This window comes from Lampetra fluviatilis, chromosome 58 (genome assembly GCF_964198595.1).
Source record: "Lampetra fluviatilis chromosome 58, kcLamFluv1.1, whole genome shotgun sequence".
Taxonomy (NCBI): Eukaryota; Metazoa; Chordata; class Hyperoartia; order Petromyzontiformes; family Petromyzontidae; genus Lampetra; species Lampetra fluviatilis.
Window position 1 is genome coordinate 7,349,306 of NC_136332.1, and position 20,639 is coordinate 7,369,944.

Consider the following 20,639-nt stretch of genomic DNA (forward strand, 5'->3'; position numbering starts at 1 on the left):
ACCCATAGACTCAACACTGCCCATAGACTGACACTGCCCATAGACTAACACTGCCCATAGACTCAACACTGCCCATAGACTCAACACTGCCCATAGACTGACACTGCCCATAGACTGACACTGCCCATAGACTAACACTACCCATAGACTTAACACTGCCCATAGACTGACACTGCCCATAGACTAACACTACCCATAGACTAACACTGCCCAATGGACTCAACACTGCCCATAGACTAACACTGCCCATAGACTAACACTGCCCATAGACTAACACTACCCATAGACTAACACTGCCCATAGACCAGGGGTGGGGAACCTTTTATCTGCCAAGAGCCATTTGGATATGTATAACATCATTCGCGGGCCATACAAAATTATCAACTTAAAAATTAGCCCGTTATTTTTGGTCAAACATTTAATTAACTCACCCCTAATGCGATGGCTGGAACTGCGGCGTGTGATGTCAGCTGGTATTGATGATGATGATGCTGCTGCTACTCGCAACTGCTTTTCCAGGTTTGCTCCGAGATTCATTGAATTTCGAGTCCCGCCTGCGGCTGTCTTGGCAGGGCCACACCAAATGACTTCTCGGGCCTTACAGTGAGGGAAACAAGGATTTGATCCCCTGCTGATTTTGTACGTTTGCCCACTGACAAAGAAATGATCAGTCTATAATTTTAACGGTAGGTTTATTTGAACAGTTAGAGACAGAATAACAACAACAAAAATCTAGAAAAACGCATGTCAAAAATGTTATAAATTGATTTGCATTTTAATGAGGGAAATAAATATTTGACCCCCTCTCAATCAGAAAGATTTCAGTGGGCAAACGTACAAAATCAGCAGGGGATCAAATACTTTTTTCCCCACCCCTGCCATAGACTACTACCCATAGACTCAACACCGCACCTCCGATTAGCATGGTTGTCTACGTACGGCGCGAAAGAAGTTCAACATACATGATGCTTCAGAGTGACAGCGCACTGCGTATGTTAGTTGAACTTCTTTCGCACCCTACGTAGGCCGTGGCTCAGAGAGGGAGTTCTCAACCAGTGCGCGCTTATGTTGCATGCTGGCGACAGACCAGCAAAGGCTCCAATAGGCTGTTTAGCGCTTTTACGGAAGCGACTCTGGCGATCGAAAACGAAAGCTCAACGAAGTGGGATTATCACGTGGACATTTATAACAGCCGGGGCATCCGGAGAAAAATCAACGCGACCACGGGGAAAGAGAGAGAGAGAGACGCAAACTCCAAATGTACAGCAGGCGTCAGGGTCGGGATGGAACCCACGACCTCCTGTGTACCAGGCGAGGTGGTTAACATCTCACCACGGAGAGAGAGACACACAAACTCCAAATATACAGCAGGCATCATGGTCGGGATGGAACCCACGACCTCCTGTGTACCAGGCGAGGTAGTTAACATCTCATAGCCACCGTGATGATTATGATGATAGAGAGAGAGAGAGACACGCAAACTCCAAATATACAGCAGCAGGCATCAGGGTCGGGATGGAACCCACGACCTCCTGTGTACCAGGCGAGGTAGTTAACATCTCCTAGCCACCGTGATGATGATGATGAGAGAGAGACACGCAAACTCCAAATATACAGCAGCAGGCATCAGGGTCGGGATCGAGCTCACGACCTCCTGTATACCAGGCGAGGTAGTTAACATCTCATAGCCACCGTGATGATGATGATGAGAGAGAGACACGCAAACTCCAAATATACAGCAAGCGTCTGGGTCGGGATTGATTGAACCCACGACCTCCTGTGGACCAGGCGAGAGAATTAACATCTCGCCACCGCGACCATCCACCACATCTCGTGGAACACACACACACAGGAGAGCGTGGAGAGAGACGCACGCTTGGGATTGCATTGAGAGACGGAACGAGGCGCACGTGGGTGAGAGAACGTGCACTCTGGTTAATGATACAGTCATTATAATCGCATCAACTTGAACAAAACGCGATGCCCGCAGCACAGTGTACAGAATCAGAAGTGTGTGGGAGACCCTTGATTATCGCGGGGGGTTCTTGGAAAGGGCCGCGACAGCCAAGACCGCGATATTCAATTATTCAACCCCGCCTGAATAAAGGCGTTGAAATGTACCTCTTTTCAATGAGAAAACGGGCGAATTTGTATCTTTTCGTTCACATAAAGTCAGAAAAAACAACATATGAATCAAAATTTGCATGTATTTATACTAAAATACTACAAAAATGATGCTCGACGGATGGACAGACGTAATAATCCCCTGTGGGCTGGTGTAACCAGGAGGTTCCTACCAGTATAACAGTCCCCCATTGATATATAACACACAGAGCAAGGCGTCAGGCGAGTTGACCTGTTGGTTTGCATCTGCAGAGTTTCGTCTTTTTTTTTGGCCGCTCGCTGAACCTTCACTCGATTTCTATTTAAAGCTTTCGTGACTGCAGGGATTCATCTTCTTGGTTCTTTCGGTAAAGTCACGTGGAAGGGAAATAATAAAATGATAAAAATGAAACATAATAAAATAATATATTATTTTATCACGAGGTAGAAACACAAACAAATAAATAATAAAAATAAAACATTATAAAATAATATACTATTTTATTACGTTTTATTTTTTATTATTGTATTATTTCCCTTCTACGTGACTTTACCGAAAGAACCCAGAAGACTTTTCTCGATTGTCCCATTTTTATTTCCCCGAATGAACTTGCGAGTGGAAGTTGACTGCTTGAAGCGTTTCCTCATTTGCATGCGGAATTGCGTTTATATATATTTTTTAAATATATATTTTTAATCGTTTTTGTGTAGTGTAAAATGTACAGTAGTAGTGTATAGTGTATATCAACCCCTTATCAGTGGCCTCCTCTACCTTATTACAGACCAATCCAGACCTGATTGGTCACTCCGTGCACCTGATACATCTCAGCGTTCCTCCTACCAAGCCCCATCACGAGCTAGACACACAAACAAAGAGACAAACACATTATATTTTTTTTTATTTTTGCCCGTATTGAAACGGCTGTACGCCGTATGGACCTCAAAACCCAATACGGGTGGACCGTATGGATGACACTGCACGCGTTTGCCCAAATCCGCGTGTGATGCAGAGGTCGCAAACGGGTACCCGTACCCGTACCCGGCCGGGTACCCGTACCCGTACCCGGCCGGGTACCCGTACCCGTACCCGGCCGGGTACCCGTACCCGTACCCGGCCGGGTACCCGTACCCGTACCCGGCCGGGTACCCGTACCCGGCCGGGTACCCGTACCCGGCCGGGTACCCGTACCCGTACCCGGCCGGGTACCCGTACCCGGCCGGGTACCCGTACCCGTACCCGGCCGGGTACCCGTACCCGGCCGGGTACCCGTACCCGGCCGGGTACCCGTACCCGTACCCGGCCGGGTACCCGTACCCGTACCCGGCCGGGTACCCGTACCCGTACCCGGCCGGGTACCCGTACCCGGCCGGGTACCCGTACCCGTACCCGGCCGGGTACCCGTACCCGGCCGGGTACCCGTACCCGGCCGTGTGATGGCTACCTACAGAGGAAGACGAAAGGCACCGCAGGAGTGCACAGTTCTCCAGGAACTGTCGATGGTTTTATTTTTGCACAATACCCACTCGATGAGGCAGACACACACACGCAACACACGCAACACACACAACACACACGCACAACACACACACGCACACAACACACACACGTACACACAACACACACACGTACACACAACACACACGCAAAACAAACGCAACACACACAACACACGCAAGGTGCTCGCCACGAGTGCACCACGACCATCACCACCATCACCACGACCATCACCACCATCACCACCACCATCACCACGACCATCACCACCATCACCATCACCACGACATCACCACCACCATCACCACCACGACCATCACCACCACTATCACCACGACCATCACCACCACCATCACCACGACATCACCACCATCACCACCACCATCACCACCATCATCACCACCATCATCATCACCACCATCACCACCATCACCACGACCATCACCACCATCACCACCATCACCACCACCACCATCACCACGACCATCACCACCATCACGACCATCACCACCACCATCACCACGACCATCACCACCATCACCACCACGACCATCACCACCACCACGACCATCACCACCACCATCACCACCATCACCACCATCACCACCATCATCATCACCACCATCACCACGCCGTCGGGCAAAGGCGGCGGTCACCGCGGCGCTTGCAGACGCGACTCCGTGGCCGTCTGGAACGCTCTTCCCTTGCGGTGTTATAGACAGCCACTGGGAGCTGTGCAACCTTTACATCATCGTCATCATCATCTACATTGACAAACTATCTTGCTTCTTGTTGTTGTTGTGTTTAGTGATGTTGTCCTTCCCCCGCCACTTCCGATGCGCGCGGTTGGCTACGTACGGCGCGAAAGAAGTTAAACGAACATAGGGGCCGTCCATAAATGACGTCACGCACCTAGGAGGGGGGGGGGGGTCAGACATTTGTGACGATGTGTGACGAGGGTGGGGGGGTTAAGAAATGTGACGTCACATCAAAATGCGCAACTTTAAATAAATATAGACAACACGTTCTACTTAATTAAATACTTTTTAATAAATGTTTGTCATTAAATACGCACTACAACGACAATAGTTTAAAGCGATTTGAAGCATGTTTTATTTTTTTTCGGGGGGGGGGGCAGAGCTTTGTGACGTCATACTTGAGGGGGGGGGTCTGACTTTTTGTGACGCCGCGTGACGAAGGGGGGGGGTAAAATTCGTCCAAAATCGCGTGACGTCATTTATGGACGGCCCCATAGGCGCGTGCTGCAATGTGTGCTGTTTGTCACGTTCAGAAGCATCATTTGTTGTTGTTCGGACTGCGCGAGGAAACCCGATGAGCTATGAAGCTCTTCTCTCACAGACGCCCCAGTCGGGGCACGTGGTCAGAAGGTTTCCACGACATGGAGCCCCGTGAGCGAGGGGAGCTCCATCGGGGTGGAGATGGAGCGGCCAAGTCGCGTTCCACTCCACCCCCCGCCGCCCCCCTCCCCTCCATCCTCCCCTTACCCCTCCCCCCACCCCCTCCATCTTCCCCTCGCCCCTCCCCCCCACCCGGCCCCTCCCCCCACCCCGCCCCTCACCCCGCCACGTCCCCCTCTCCCGCCTATCCCCCGCCCCCATCCCTCCATATTCCCCCCGCCCCTCCCCCCGCCCCCACCCCGCCCCTCCCCCCACCCGCCCCTCCCCCCCACCAAGCCCCCCCCCACCCGCCCCTCCCCCCACCCGCCCCTCCCCCCCACCAAGCCCCTCCCCCCGCACCCCCCTCCCACTGCTACACGCGGCCAATGGCGCCGCTGCCGCCAAAGCGAACCGCGCGAGCTTCTTCCTCTTTGCCCTCCTCGTTGAAGGCGCCGAGACGCGGCACGACATCAACAACCACAACAACAACCAACGACAACAACCAACGACAACAACAACCAACGACAACAGTAACATAAAGAGCGACGTCACATTATATAAGCAGCGAGGAGGGTAACTGCTGAGGAGCGGCGCTCTGAGAGAACGCCGGTCGTGAGGTGAGGGGAGGGGGGTGAGGGGGGTGAGGGGGGGGAGGGAGACGCGGGGTGAGGGGGGGAGGGGGGTGAGGGGGGGGAGGGGGGTGAGGGGGGTGAGGGGGGGGAGGGAGACGCGGGGTGAGGGGGGGAGGGGGGTGAGGGGGGGGAGGGAGACGCGGGGTGAGGGGGGGTGAGGGGGAGGGGGGAGGGAGACGCGGGGTGAGGGGGGGAGGGGGGTGAGGGGGGGAGGGAGACGCGGGGTGAGGGGGGGGTGAGGGGGAGGGGGGAGGGAGACGCGGGGTGAGGGGGGGAGGGGGGTGAGGGGGGGAGGGAGACGCGGGGTGAGGGGGGGTGAGGGGGAGGGGGGAGGGAGACGCGGGGTGAGGGGGGGGAGGGGGGTGAGGGGGGGGAGGGGGGGTGAGGGGGGGAGGGGGGTGAGGGGGGGAGGGGGGGAGGGGGGGGGAGGGAGACGCGGGGTGAGGGGGGGATGGGAGGGGGGCGGTTAGGGGGGGGTGAGGGTGAGGGGGAAGGGTGAGGGAGACGCGGGGTGAGGGGGGGTGAGGGGGGGGGGAGACGCGGGGTGAGGGGAGGGGGGTGAGGGGGGGGGAGGGGTGAGGGGGGGTGAGGGGGGGGGTAAGGGGGGGGGGGGAGACGCGGGGTGAGGGGGGGTGAGGGGGGTGAGGGGGAGGGGGGGAGGGAGACGCGGGGTGAGGGGGGGAGGGGTGAGGGGGAACGCGGGGTGAGTGTGTGTATTGATCAGGGTGAGTGTGTATTGATCGGGGTGATTGTGTATTGATCAGGGTGCGAGTGTATTGATCAGGGTGACTGTATATTGATCAGGGTGTGTGTGTATTGATCAGGGTGAGTGTGTATTGATCAGGGAGAGTGTGCATTGATCAGGGCGAGTGTGTATTGATCAGGGCGAGTGTTTATTGATCAGGGTGAGTGTGTGTATTGATCAGGGTGAGTGTGTATTGATCAGGGTGAGAGTGTGTATTGATCAGGGTGAGAGTGTGTATTGATCAGGGTGAGTGTGTGTATTGATCAGGGTGAGAGTATTGATAAGGGTGAGAGTGTATTGATCAGGGTGAGTGTGTGTATTGATCAGGGTGAGTGTATTGATCAGGGTGAGTGTATTGATCAGGGTGCTTGTGTATTGATCAGGGTGAGCGGAGACACATGGAGGAGCGGAATGGCCATGGTAACGTGGAGTTGACGCGCGCCTTCCTCGCCATGCGGCCCCTCCGCTTGCTGGCGCTGGACGTGAGGACAGCTCAAGACCACAACACACAACACACACACCACACACATACTACACACACACACTACACACATCATACACACATACTACACACATACTACACACACATCATACACACCACACATACTACACACACATTACACACCACACACACCACACACCACACACACATCATACACACCACACACACATTATACACACACACACCACACACACCACACACTACACACACACACCACACACACATTATACACACACACACCACACACACCACACACACATCACACACAACATCACACACACCACACACACCACACACACATCATACACACACACCACACACATACTACACACATCACACACACCACACACACATTACACACATCATACACACCACACACACCACACACATTATACACACCACACACACCACACACACATCATACACACCACACACCCACACACACCACACACATCAATACACACCACACACACCACACACACATTATACACACCACACACACCACACACACCACACACACCACACACACACACCACACACACATTATACACACCACACACACCACACACACCACACACACATTATACACACCACACACACCACACATTACACACATCATACACACACACCACACACACACACACCACACACACATTATACACACACACCACACACACACACCACACACACACCACACACACCACACACTACACACACACACATTACACACATCATACACACACACCACACACCACACACACCCCACACACATTATACACACACACTACACACATTACAACACATCATACACACACACCACACACACACACACCACACACACACACATCATACACCATACACATTACACACATCATACACACACACATCATACACACACACATCATACACACACAACACACACCACACACACATTACACACATCATACACACACACCACACACACATTACACACACACACACACCACACACACCACACACACACACACCACACACCACACACTACACACACACACCACACACACACACACCACACACACCACACACTACACACATCATACACACACACCACGCCACACACATACTACACACACACATCATACACACACACACATTACACACATCATACACACACACCACACACACATCATACACACCACACACATACACACACACCACACACACATTATACACACATCATACACACACCACACACATACTACACCACACACCACACATACTACACACACCACACACACATTACACCACGCCACACACACATACTACACCACACACATCACACACCACACACATTACACACATCATACACACACACCACACACATACTACACACACATCACACACACCACACACATTACACACATTACACACATCATACACACACACCACACAAATACTACACACACATTACAACACACCAGCCACACACACATTACACCACACACACACATCACACACCACACACACACACCACACACACATCACACACCACACACACCCACACACACACACATCACACACCACACACACATCACACACCACACACACATCACACACATCACACACCACACACATCACACACACACATCACACACACACATCACACACCATACACACCACACAACCACACTACACACACATACTACACACATACACATCACACACACACACCACACACACATTACACACTACACACACACATCACACACATCACACACACACCACACACACACACTACACACACACTACACACACACTACACACACACATCACACACACACCACACACACACCACACACATCACACACCACACACACATCACACACATCACACACCACACACACATCACACACCACACACACACACACCACACACACACCACACACACCCACACCACACACACACAACACATACTACACACACACATGTTACCATACACACCAAACCACACACACCACACACACACACCACACTACACACACACACCACACACACCACACACATACTACACACACATCACACCACCCACATCACACACCACACACATACTACACACACACCACACACACACACCACACACATCACACCACACACATTACATCACACATGTTACCATACACACCAAACCACACACACCACACACACACACCACACTACACACACACACTACACACACCACACACATACTACACACCACACACACACCACACACACACCACACACATACTACACACATCACACACATCACATCACACATCACACACACCACACACATCACACACACCACACGCCCCACCACACACATCTCACCATACACACCATACCATACACTCCACTCTCACAGCACACACCCACAGTATACATACACACAGTATACACACAGACACACCCTGCACACACCCAGTACACCCATACACACCCAGTACACCCATACACACCCAGTATGTCGCGTGGTTATGCTGCGGTGTGACGATGCCACGATGTGATGCCGTGGGGTAACTATGCTATTGTATGACCTTGTTGTTTGACCTTGCCGTGGTGTGATGGGTGTGGTGTGACTGTACCGGGTGATGGGCGTGGTGTAATGCTACGGTGTGATGGGTGTGGTGTAATGCTACGGTGTGATGGGTGTGGTGTTACTGCTACGGTATGATGGGTGTGGTGTAATGCTACGGTATGATGGGTGTGGTGTAATGCTACGGTGTGATGGGTGTGGTGTAATGCTACGGTGTGATGGGTGTGGTGTTACTGCTACGGTGTGATGGTGTGGTGTAATGCTACGGTGTGATGGTGTGGTGTGAATGCTACGGTGTGATGGGTGTGGTGTAATGCTACGGTGTGATGGGTGTGGTGTAATGCTACGGTATGATGGGTGTGGTGTAATGCTACGGTATGATGGGTGTGGTGTAATGCTACGGTGTGATGGGTGTGGTGTAATGCTACGGTGTGATGGGTGTGGTGTTACTGCTACGGTGTGATGGTGTGGTGTAATGCTACGGTGTGATGGGTGTGGTGTAATGCTACGGTGTGATGGTGTGGTGTAATGCTACGGTGTGATGGGTGTGGTGTTACTGCTACGGTGTGATGGGTGTGGTGTTACTGCTACGGTATGATGGGTGTGGTGTTACTGCTACGGTGTGATGGGTGTGGTGTAATGCTACGGTGTGACCTTGCCGTGGTGTGATGGGTGTGGTGTAATGCTACGGTGTGATGGGTGTGGTGTAATGCTACGATGTGTGACCTTCTCGTGGTATGATGGGTGTGGTATGACTGCTACGGTGTGTGACCTTGTCGTGGTATGATGAGTGTGATGTAATGCTACGGTGTGACCTTGCCGTGGTGTGACGCTGCGCAGGGCTACGCGACTCGGATCCGGGATGACCCGGACACAGCTCGCACCCTGCTGGAGCAGGTGAGGTCCCCCCGCCCATTGACCCCTGCTGTGTGACCTCTTGACCTGCGAGTCGCTCACCGTGACCCCCCCCCCCCCACCTGCCCCCCCCAGACGGTGAGGCACCCCCTGGGGATGCGGTTCCCCCCGTCCCTCACCTACCGCCGCCTCCTCCTCAAGACGCTCATAGCAGCGGTGAGTGGCCCACTCAAAGCAAAGACAAAGATCCCCCGTATAGCTGATTCAGACTGCTGGGGCAGGTGCTGTTTGTGAGTGGCGCTTGTGAAGGCCGGAATGACACGCGGAAGGGGTGGGTGGCAGAGGTCGCAAACGGGTTTTGATTCCTTACCCGTACCCGGCCGCACCAGGGTCGCAAACGGGTACCCGTACCCGTACCCGGCCGGGTATGGGTACCCGTTCCCTACCCGTACCCTACCCGAAATGAGTGACAAACGGTTACTCACCGGTGACTCACGGCCTACCCGTACCCGTACCCGGCCGCACCAGGGTACGGGTAGCCGGGTATCGGGTAGGGTACGGGTATCGGGTACCCGGTTGCGACCTCTGGTGGGTGGGTGGCCAGCACCACGCCGGGCCGCCTTTGTCTCCCTAGTGGCCATGTTTACACATTGTGCCAGCTACTCATTTTAGGCTGAGTTGACCTCGGGGAGGCCCAGGACCGGTTCAGATAATCGTCACTGGTGTTGGTGGCCGTGAGCGGGAATCGAACTCGGGTTACACCGGGTTCGTAGCGCAGTGCAGCGCTAACCGTTCCACTAGCGCCCCCCACAATTGCTGGCACACTCGCACACATTCGCTCGCTCACACGCACGCTCACTTGCACATTCACATTGCAGGTGGTGTGCAGTGACTGACACAGTGGGTGGTTGCGGGTGGTGTGGTGAGTGACAGGGTGGGTGGCGAGTAGTGAGTGGCAAGGTGGTGTGGGGTGAGTGACACAGTGTCTGTGTGGGGTGGCTGCGTGCGTTGATGCTGTCGCCTGATGAAGCTGGTTGTAATTACTGTCGAAACGTCGTACTCAGATTGTAAATGTTGTGGCTTGGCTCTCCAACACACAACCGGTGTGTTGTACTAGTGTACTACACTATACACTACACTATATACTACACTATACACTACACACTACACTACACACTACACATATACTACACTATACACTAGTGCTGTGCTAGTGTACTACACTATACACTACACTATATACTACACTATACACTACACTATACACTACACTATACACTAGTGCTGTACTAGTATACTACACTATACACTACACTATACACTAGTGCTGTACTAGTGACGAATTGGCCACGTTCTGTTTACGTGACAACCCTTTAATAGTTGTCCGTGTCAGGTGGTGGAGGGTTTTGACGACAACATTTATATATTCTGGCGACCGGAGTTTGATTCCCGCTCACGGTCAGCGCCAGCGTGTGCTGTGTGATCGTGCGTTGTTGTTCTGGAGAACCGGGCGAGATCGATGATCGATGTTCGATGTTCGGCCGCCGTCGTTGACGGCATTCGTCGCAATTTCTCACTCAACAGAGTGGAGGCCGCCGCCATCTTCCACTCCAAAACACCAGTGACGAATATCTGAACAGGTCGTGGGCCTCCCCTAGGTCGACTCAGCCTTGTATGGGCACCTCATGCGGTGTGTAACACATCAGCACCGGAGAGACAAAGGCGGCCGGGCGTGGCGCTCGCCAACGGAACTTGCACTGTGTCCGGTGAAGGATGTGTGGTGGGTGGGACGTCGGTGTTTGTGTGCAGTGCGAGCGAGCGGGCTGCGAACCGGTGGACGCGCTGTACGAGGCGTTTGGTGAGGTTCTGTCTCAGGAGGAGACGCCGTTCTGCTACAAGTCCTACTTGCTGGTAGCACCACTCACCCACAGCCTCACCACACGCACAATGGTAGCTACCCAGTGGTGTGTGTGTGATGGCGTACGCTGACGTGTACAGGCTGAAGGAGGAGGGGGTTATGGTGTGACTGGGTGAGTGGTGTGGTGTGTGACTGGGTGTAATCGTGTGATGTGTGACTGTGTGGTGTGTGTGTAACTGGGTGGAGTGGTGTGTGTGTGTAACTGGGTGATGTGTGTGTGACTGTGTGGGGTGGTGTCGTGTGTGTGTAACTGGGTGGTGTGTGTAACTGGGTGGTGTGGTGTGTGTGTAACTGGGTGTGTGTGTAACTGGGTAGTGATGTGTGTGTAACTGGGTGTGTGTGTAACTGGTTGGTGTGTGTGTAACTGGGTGTGTGTGTAACTGGGTGTGTGTGTAACTGGGTGTGTGTGTAACTGGGTGGTGTGTGTGTAACTGGGTGGTGTGTGTAACTGGGTAGTGATGTGTGTGTAACTGGATGTGTGTGTAACTGGGTGTGTGTGTAACTGGGTGGTGTGTGTGTGTAACTGGGTAGTGATGTGTGTGTAACTGGATGTGTGTGTAACTGGGTGTGTGTGTAACTGGGTGGTGTGTGTGTGTAACTGGATGTGTGTGTAACTGGGTGTGTGTGTAACTGGGTGGTGTGTGTGTGTAACTGGGTAGTGATGTGTGTGTAACTGGATGTGTGTGTAACTGGGTGTGTGTGTAACTGGGTGGTGTGTGTGTGTAACTGGGTAGTGATGTGTGTGTAACTGGATGTGTGTGTAACTGGGTGTGTGTGTAACTGGGTGGTGTGTGTGTGTAACTGGGTAGTGATGTGTGTGTAACTGGATGTGTGTGTAACTGGGTGTGTGTGTAACTGGGTGGTGTGTGTGTGTAACTGGGTAGTGATGTGTGTGTAACTGGGTGTGTGTGTAACTGGGTGGTGTGTGGTGTGTGTGTGTAACTGGGTAGTGATGTGTGTGTAACTGGGTGTGTGTGTAACTGGGTGTGTGTGTAACTGGGTGGTATTCCGCTTTGCGTGGCGCGGCAGGACGATGGTGTGCAGGTAACTCTGCGGGAGTCCACCATCTTCGTCTCTCACGGGACCACGGGCCTCGTGAGCTGGGGCGCGGCGCGGGCCCTGGCATCCTGGGCCCTGAGTCACCGCCAGCTGCTACAGCACAGGCGAGGGCGCCTCGCACCCACCCACACTTTACCCCACCACAGAGTTGATGCCACCTTAGATGTACCCGTAATGTGAGGTTATGTCCGGGTCGTTGACGGATCACAACTCGTCACGATGATTGGCTCTGCCGGTCCTGGTCCATAGCCCATGGGCGGAAGCCTAGGGGGCGTGGCCCTGACGTGATGGAAAGGTGACAGCTGTTTGTAGAGGATTGGTTCTGCTGGCTTTGGCCACAGCCAATGGGGAGACGAGTCAGGGGCGTGGTCCCGGGAGCCTACGGTGGAGTCTGGAAGATTCCATAGAGGCTAACCAGGAGTGGTGGAAACGTACCATGTGACCCGGGTATTAAATAGGGGTGGAGACGAACAACAGGTGGTCAGAACTGGAACGAACGGAGGAGGAGGCCACGCGAGAGCGGGGGTCCAGGCTGCCACGTGGCCCAGGCTGCCACGTGGTCCAGGCTGCCACGGGGTCTAGGCTGCCACGTGGTCCAGGCTGCCACGTGGTCCAGGCTGCCACGTGGTCCAGGCTGCCACGTGGTCCAGGCTGCCACGTGGTCCAGGCTGCCACGTGGTCCAGGCTGCCACGTGGTCCAGGCTGCCACGGGGTCCAGGCTGCCACGTGGCCCAGGCTGCCACGTGGCCCAGGCTGCCACGTGGTCCAGGCTGCCACGTGGTCCAGGCTGCCACGTGGTCCAGGCTGCCACGTGGTCCAGGCTGCCACGTGGTCCAGGCTGCCACGTGGCCCAGGCTGCCACGTGGCCCAGGCTGCCACGTGGCCCAGGCTGCCACGTGGTCCAGGCTGCCACGTGGTCCAGGCTGCCACGTGGTCCAGGCTGCCACGTGGTCCAGGCTACCACGTGGCCCAGGCTGCCACGTGGCTGCGTGTCTCTCTCTCTCTATCCCTCTCACGCTGTCTGTCAGCAGCGTGAAGGAGTGTTGTAATGAAAGGCGAATAAAGACCGCATTCCAGAAGTCGCTTCAACGACGTTTATTACATAACAATCCCAGCTTTCGTAGCGGTGCGGTGGGGGGCTGTGGTTTTCCGGCCCACAGCTTTGAGTAACAAGTGCCATAGTTGAACCTGAACCACCGCCACCCCCAATGCCTCTCAACCACGGTGGCGCAGTGGAATCGCTCGCGCCTCGCAGTAAGAAGTGCCTGAGTTCAATTCCCGACTTGGGTGCCTTTCTGCGTGTACGAGTTTGTTCTGCAGAGTGCGTGTGTGTGTTAGAATGATTGAGTTTACGGGTGAGTGTGTTAGTTTGTGAACGTGACTGTGAGAGTTTTTACGTTCTCCCGCCACTGTTCTGCAAGGGTTTCTTCCCATCGCTAAAAACGCAAAACACACACAATGTAACCGGAATTGGCCAAAACATCCCAATGCTGAAACATCACCTTGAAATTACTCAATTTGGATCGCACAGCAGCAGCAGCGGCAGCGACATTGCCCCCCCCCTCCCCCCCCACTGCAAAAAGTTGGCAGGACCCTCCTGAAAAAAAGAGTCTTGGGACTCAGCGAGGCTTTCCTGAGTCGTCTTCTTCCTAGCGTTGTTCCCGCTGTGGCACATGGTCCGCTTTTCGGCATTGTCTTCTCCATTTGGCTCGGTCCAGGGCATCTTCGGAGGATGCGTTGACCTTCTTCATGTCTTCCTTTCCTGAGTAAACAAGCTAAAACAACAGCAACAACAGCAACAACAACAATCAACCCCTTGACCCCGCAGGCGTGTGCTGGAGTTGGGCGCGGGCCCGGGCCTGGTGGGATTGGCCGTGCTGGGGGGCTGCGGCCCCCGCGAGGTCGTTCTGAGCGACGCTCACTCGGCCGTGCTGCAGCAGCTGGAGCACAACCTGGCGCTGAACCACAATCACCTGCGCCCCCAACACGACAGGTGCTGCCCTCCCTAACACACACACAGGTGCTGTGCCCCCCCTACATACACACACAGGCGCTGTGCCCCCCCTACATACACACACAGGCGCTGTCCCCCCTACATACACACACAGGCGCTGTCCCCCCCCTACATACACACACAGGCGCTGTCCCCCCTACATACACACACAGGTGCTGTGCCCCCCCTACATACACACACAGGCGCTGTGCCCCCCCTACATACACACACAGGCGCTGTCCCCCCTACATACACACACAGGTGTTGCTCTTCCTAACAAAGACAAAGAGACAAAGATCCCCCTATAGCCTTAACAGACTGTAGGGGCAAGTGCTGTTAGCGAGCACCTATGAAGGCCGGCACGGCACACGAGGGGGTGGGTGGCCAGCACCACGCCCGACCGCCTTTGTCTCCCCAGTGGCGATGTTTACACACCGCACCAGGTACTCATTTGAGGCTGAGTCGACCTAGGGGAGGGCCCGGGACCGGTTCAGATAATCGTCACTGGTGTTGGCCGTGAGCGGGAATCGAACCCGTGTCGCTGGGTTCATAGCGCAGCGTAGCGCTACCCGCTACACTACCGCTCTCCCTAACACACACAGACACACAGGCGCTTCCCCCCCCCCTACATACACACACAGGCGCTGTGCCCCCCGTACGACACGTGCTGCCCCCCCCCCCCCCACCTTCTAGACCAGGGGTCTGCAACCTTTAAGACATAAAGAGCCACTTGGACCCGTTTCCGAAGGAAAAAACAAACTGGGAGCCGCAAAACCATTGCAACTATTAAAACAAATATAACACTGCATATATTGTTTCTTACCTTATTGCTATATACAGGATCGTGCAGTCAGCTGTCAATCTGAATAAAAAAAGGACTTTTTCACTTAACAATGTAAAATATATTTTTGCAAATTAATAGCTAAATTACCTGGTTAATGGGATTTTTGCTCCTGAACCTCAGTGCACAGTGTCTGCACATCAGGGCTGTAAGACGTCACCTTCATTTTCACACAGGCTTGCAAGCTGTCATCTGTGAGGCGTGATCGATGTTTGTTTTTAATATAGTTCATGTTGGAGAAGACCTGCTCACATACATATGTGGAGCCGAAGATCGACAGGACTCCAAATGCATACTTTTTCATGTTTATATAAGTGTTGGGGATGGCATTCCATGTTTCGAATACAAGTTTGTCCTGTTTGGGAAGGTTTTCAATATCACTCCATTTATGATTCTGAGCCAGAATGGCCTTCTGACGGGCAACATCCTCAAGAGTAGCGGTCAAGCATTTGAACTTGGACACCCATATATCTTTGTCGGCTATATCAGCCAGTTCCATCTCAAGATCAGGTTGACTTACACCTGCAAATGCAGTCATATTCAATAGGGATGGATCGATCGCCAGGGGAGTGACAGGGAAGGATAATGTCGTTTTTTCCTCTCTGAACTCACAGAATCGTTTCCCAAACGAACTTTGCATTGTGGTGATTGCAGACTTGAAATATTCCAAATTTATCGTATCATGACTTTGTTTGAACTCTCTCAAAGAGGGAAAGTGAGACAGTGTACCTCTCTGTAAATCTTTGACAAACACTGTCAACTTGCGCTCGAATGCCAAAACCTCCTCCAGCATGTGCAGGGCTGTGCCTCCTTTCCCCTGAAGGGTTGTATTTAGCGTGTTTAGATGTGCTGTCATGTCTACCATAAAATGTAATTTTTCCAGCCACTCTGGCTGTTCCAGCTCAGCAAAGGTGAGCTCTTTGCTGCCCAGGAAGGTTTTTACTTCTTCCAAACATGTGACAAAGCAACGGCAACGTTATTGCCTGTCACCGGGCGGGCAGTGTGGAGCTGAGCGGCGACCTGTCAGCAGCGGCAACGCCAGAGCAGGTGTCACAGTGCGCCTCCTCCCCTCGCTAGCATCCGCCCCGGAGCCGCGGTCAAGGTTCAAAAGAGCCGCATGCGGCTCCGGAGCCGCAGGTTGCCGACCCCTGTTCTAGACCATACAGTGGAAATTGATAGAGGCCAAATACTGTAAACGCGTGGTGACGTTGATTCTAAATGTGGAGGGAAAAACCGGAGGACCCGGAGAAAAATCCACGCGACCACGGGGAGAGAGACACACGCAAACTCCAAATATACAGCAGCAGGCGTCAGGGTCGGGATCGAACCCACGACCTCCTGTATACCGGGCGAGGTAGTTAACATCTCACCACGGAGAGACACGCAAACTCCAAATATACAGCAGCAGGCGTCAGGGTCGGGATCGAACCCACGACCTCCTGTATACCGGGCGAGGTAGTTAACATCTCGCCTGCTCACTGACAAAGAAATGATCAGTCTATAATTTTAATGGTAGGTTTATTTGAACAGTGAGAGACAGAATAACAACAACAATATCCAGAAAAACGCATGTCAAAAATGTTAGAAATTTCTTCGTGAGTGGGCAAACGTACAAAATCAGCAGGGGATCAAATACTTTTGTTCCCTCGCTGTAGGTGCTGCTCCCCCACACCTCTTAAACCACGGTTTGGCTGTGGCTCAAGTCGACAAATTGCCAGTGGAAAACCACCCTTGCTGTGAGGGCCCATGGCTGGCTCGCATGTGCGAGTGGAAGAGGGGTTAAACGTCAAACCTCCTACGCATTTCACAAGTAGTACTAATCGCATATCTGCATTTCCCATAAATATGCTAAATTCCTCTTGATATGCAAATTATTTTGTCAAGGCGCTCTTCGCCCCTCCATCCTAGCAGCTTAAATAGTCGCTCCAAGCCTGGGGCTTGTCATTCAGACTCTGTCTCCTCGACAGACCTGCTCTCCACCTGAGGACGGCTGCTTGCGTTGTGGCCGAAACGTCGTGAGAATTATTAGATGTTTTATTGTTATTATTTTATTATTTCCATTCTACGTGACTTTACCGAAAGAACCAAGACGATGGGGTTAACCGTACTCTAACTTGACCTCGCTGTGACCCTGCCACCCTACTGCTAGGGGCTTGAAGGGCCCCCACGGCCGGGTTGTGGCACTGGACTGGACGTCCGCGGGGCAGGAGGAGCTGCAGGAGCTGAACGCCGAAGTCATCCTCGCTGCCGGTATGGCTAGAGAGTCGTAGTGCTGTACTTCACGGGGATCCTGGTAGAGAGTAGTTCTACACCTCACATGGGCCCCTGGTAGAGAGTAGTTCTACAGCCACAGGACTCTGGTAGGGAGTAGTTCTACACCTCACATGGGCCCCTGGTAGAGAGTAGTTCTACACCTCACATGGGCCCCTGGTAGAGAGTAGTTCTACAGCCACAGGACTCTGGTAGGGAGTAGTTCTACACCTCACATGGGCCCCTGGTAGAGAGTAGTTCTACAGCCACAGGACTCTGGTAGGGAGTAGTTCTACACCTCACATGGGCCCCTGGTAGAGAGTAGTTCTACACCTCACATGGGCCCCTGGTAGAGAGTAGTTCTACAGCCACAGGACTCTGGTAGGGAGTAGTTCTACACCTCACATGGGCCCCGATAGATCGTTGTCTTGGAGATCACAAGTGACCCTGGTCGAGAGTAGTTCTACACCTCACGGGGATCCTGGTAGAGAGTAGCGCTGCACCTCACGGGGACCCTGGTAGGGAGTGGCACTCGGCTGCTTCCAAAAGACGCACAAGCGAACGGCTCAGCCGTGGCTCAACTCTGGCTCAGCTTTTGGAAAAAAAACCTGAGCGTGTGGCCAGGAACATGGCTCAGAGCCGGCTCGAGTTAAATACGGCGGCCTTGAGCCGGAGCCGAGCCGCCTCACCTGAGCTGCGACTGAGAACACGGAGCCTGAAATAACCACCGGCGGCTACGATTCGCCACCGCTGCGGCTCTAGACGTGGTGTACGACCCGGACCTCATCGACGACCTGGTGCGGGTTTTGCGGTTGCTGCTGCTTCACCGCGTGGGGCCGGGGGAGGGCGGCACGGCCGGCGGCCCCGTCGGGTTCGTGGCCTCTGCGGTGCGGAACCAGGACACCTACGCGCTCTTCCTGCGGTGCCTGGGTGAGTCGCCGCGTCGTGTGTGGCGAGATGTTAACTACCTCGCCCGGGATGCAAGGAGGTCGTGGATTCGGTCCCGACCCTGACGCCTGCTGCTGTATATTTGGAGTTTGCGTGTCTCTCTCTCTCATCATCATCATCACGGTGGCTAGGAGATGTTAACTACCTCGCCTGGTATACAGGAGGTCGTGGGTTCGATCCCAACCCTGATGCCTGCTGCTGTATATTTGGAGTTTTTGGTGTGTCTCTCCCCGTGGTTGCGTGGATTTTTCTCCGGGTCCTCCGGTTTTTCCCTCCACATTTAGAATCAACGTCACCACGCGTTTACAGTATTTGGCCTATATCAATTTCCACACGATGATGATGAGCCACTTCGTTGAGCTATTATTTGTGATGTCCAGGTCGCGTCTGAAAAAGAGCTACCTAGCTCAGTGGGCCTTACCTAGTAAAATATATATATTTTAAACACGTTCCTTCGGAGTGGGCAGGTAGGAACTTGGTTGGACGGCGCATTCGTGCGATCCGTGTCACGCGGCGCAAGCTGCGTGGGGCGGCGCGTCACGTGATGCCGAGCCCGCCCAAAGCGCTCTATGAAATACAAATCGAGGGCGTGGCTATGCACGACAGACAAATAATCCCTGGTGGGCAGTGTGGAACTGTTGTTCCTACCTGTAATGAAGTGTGTGGAGGAGCGCAAGTAGGACCTGGGCGCGCGGTATGCCAACAGCAGGGCCGGGAAGACAAAGGGTTTGATGCTGCTGGCATCGGCACCTTCGCAGGCGCTGCTTGCCAACAGCTCTTGCCCCCGGCAGCCTGCGTGGGCTACACGGTGGATCTTTGACTCTGTGTGTGTGTCCAGGTGAGGCGGCTCTGCAGGTGGAGGCCGTGGATCTGGAGCCGAGCGACAACGCCGGCCAGGACGCCCCCCTGCGTCTCCTCTCCATACGCGCCGGGGACCCAACAGGGACCCCTCGCGTAGACCGCTAACATGGCCCCCTGATAGAGATCCCTAACACAGAACCCTCCTCGCGTGAGATGTCTAACACGACCCTTGATACAGAACCCTCACATAGCCCCTCCACACAGATCCCTTCAACCCCAGGACTGGCCATCAGAAACCCGAGGAGACAGGGACCATGACCACAGCCTTTGCGTGCGTCTGCATGGCTGTGCGTGCGTCTTTGCTTGTGTCTGTGTGTGCGTCTGCGTGTCTGTGTGTGCGTCTGCATGGCTGTGCGTGCGTCTGCTTGGCTGTGCATGTCTGTTTGTGTCTGCGCGCGCGTCTGTGCGTTTTGTTGGCGACGAATAAATCAACACGCGTTTTAAACACACGCGTGCATTTTATTACAAGCAGACACGCTACACGGA

General features: G+C 53.8%; 1 protein-coding gene across 1 annotated transcript; it reads left to right on the top strand.

The window, feature by feature from the left end:
* The first annotated feature begins 5,377 nt into the window (after positions 1-5,377).
* On the top strand, positions 5,378-20,607 carry LOC144950471 (protein-lysine N-methyltransferase EEF2KMT-like). The gene is made up of 10 exons (XM_078880595.1): positions 5,378-5,612; positions 6,756-6,854; positions 10,269-10,325; positions 10,419-10,499; positions 12,093-12,194; positions 13,231-13,364; positions 15,089-15,253; positions 18,244-18,344; positions 19,107-19,274; positions 20,131-20,607. The coding sequence occupies exons 2-10, from the start codon at positions 6,771-6,773 to the stop codon at positions 20,256-20,258; spliced, it is 1,020 nt and encodes a 339-aa protein (XP_078736721.1). The 5' UTR covers positions 5,378-5,612; positions 6,756-6,770; the 3' UTR covers positions 20,259-20,607.
* The last annotated feature ends 32 nt before the right edge of the window (positions 20,608-20,639 follow it).

Excerpts from the sequence above, each read along its gene's own strand:
- LOC144950471 (XM_078880595.1), top strand. The coding sequence starts at position 6,771 with ATGGAGGAGCGGAATGGCCATGGTAACGTGGAGTTGACGCGCGCCTTC. Across the intron at positions 12,195-13,230 it reads GCTACAAGTCCTACTTGCTG|GACGATGGTGTGCAGGTAAC; the intron begins GTAGCACCACTC and ends GTGGCGCGGCAG. Across the intron at positions 13,365-15,088 it reads CGCCAGCTGCTACAGCACAG|GCGTGTGCTGGAGTTGGGCG; the intron begins GCGAGGGCGCCT and ends TTGACCCCGCAG.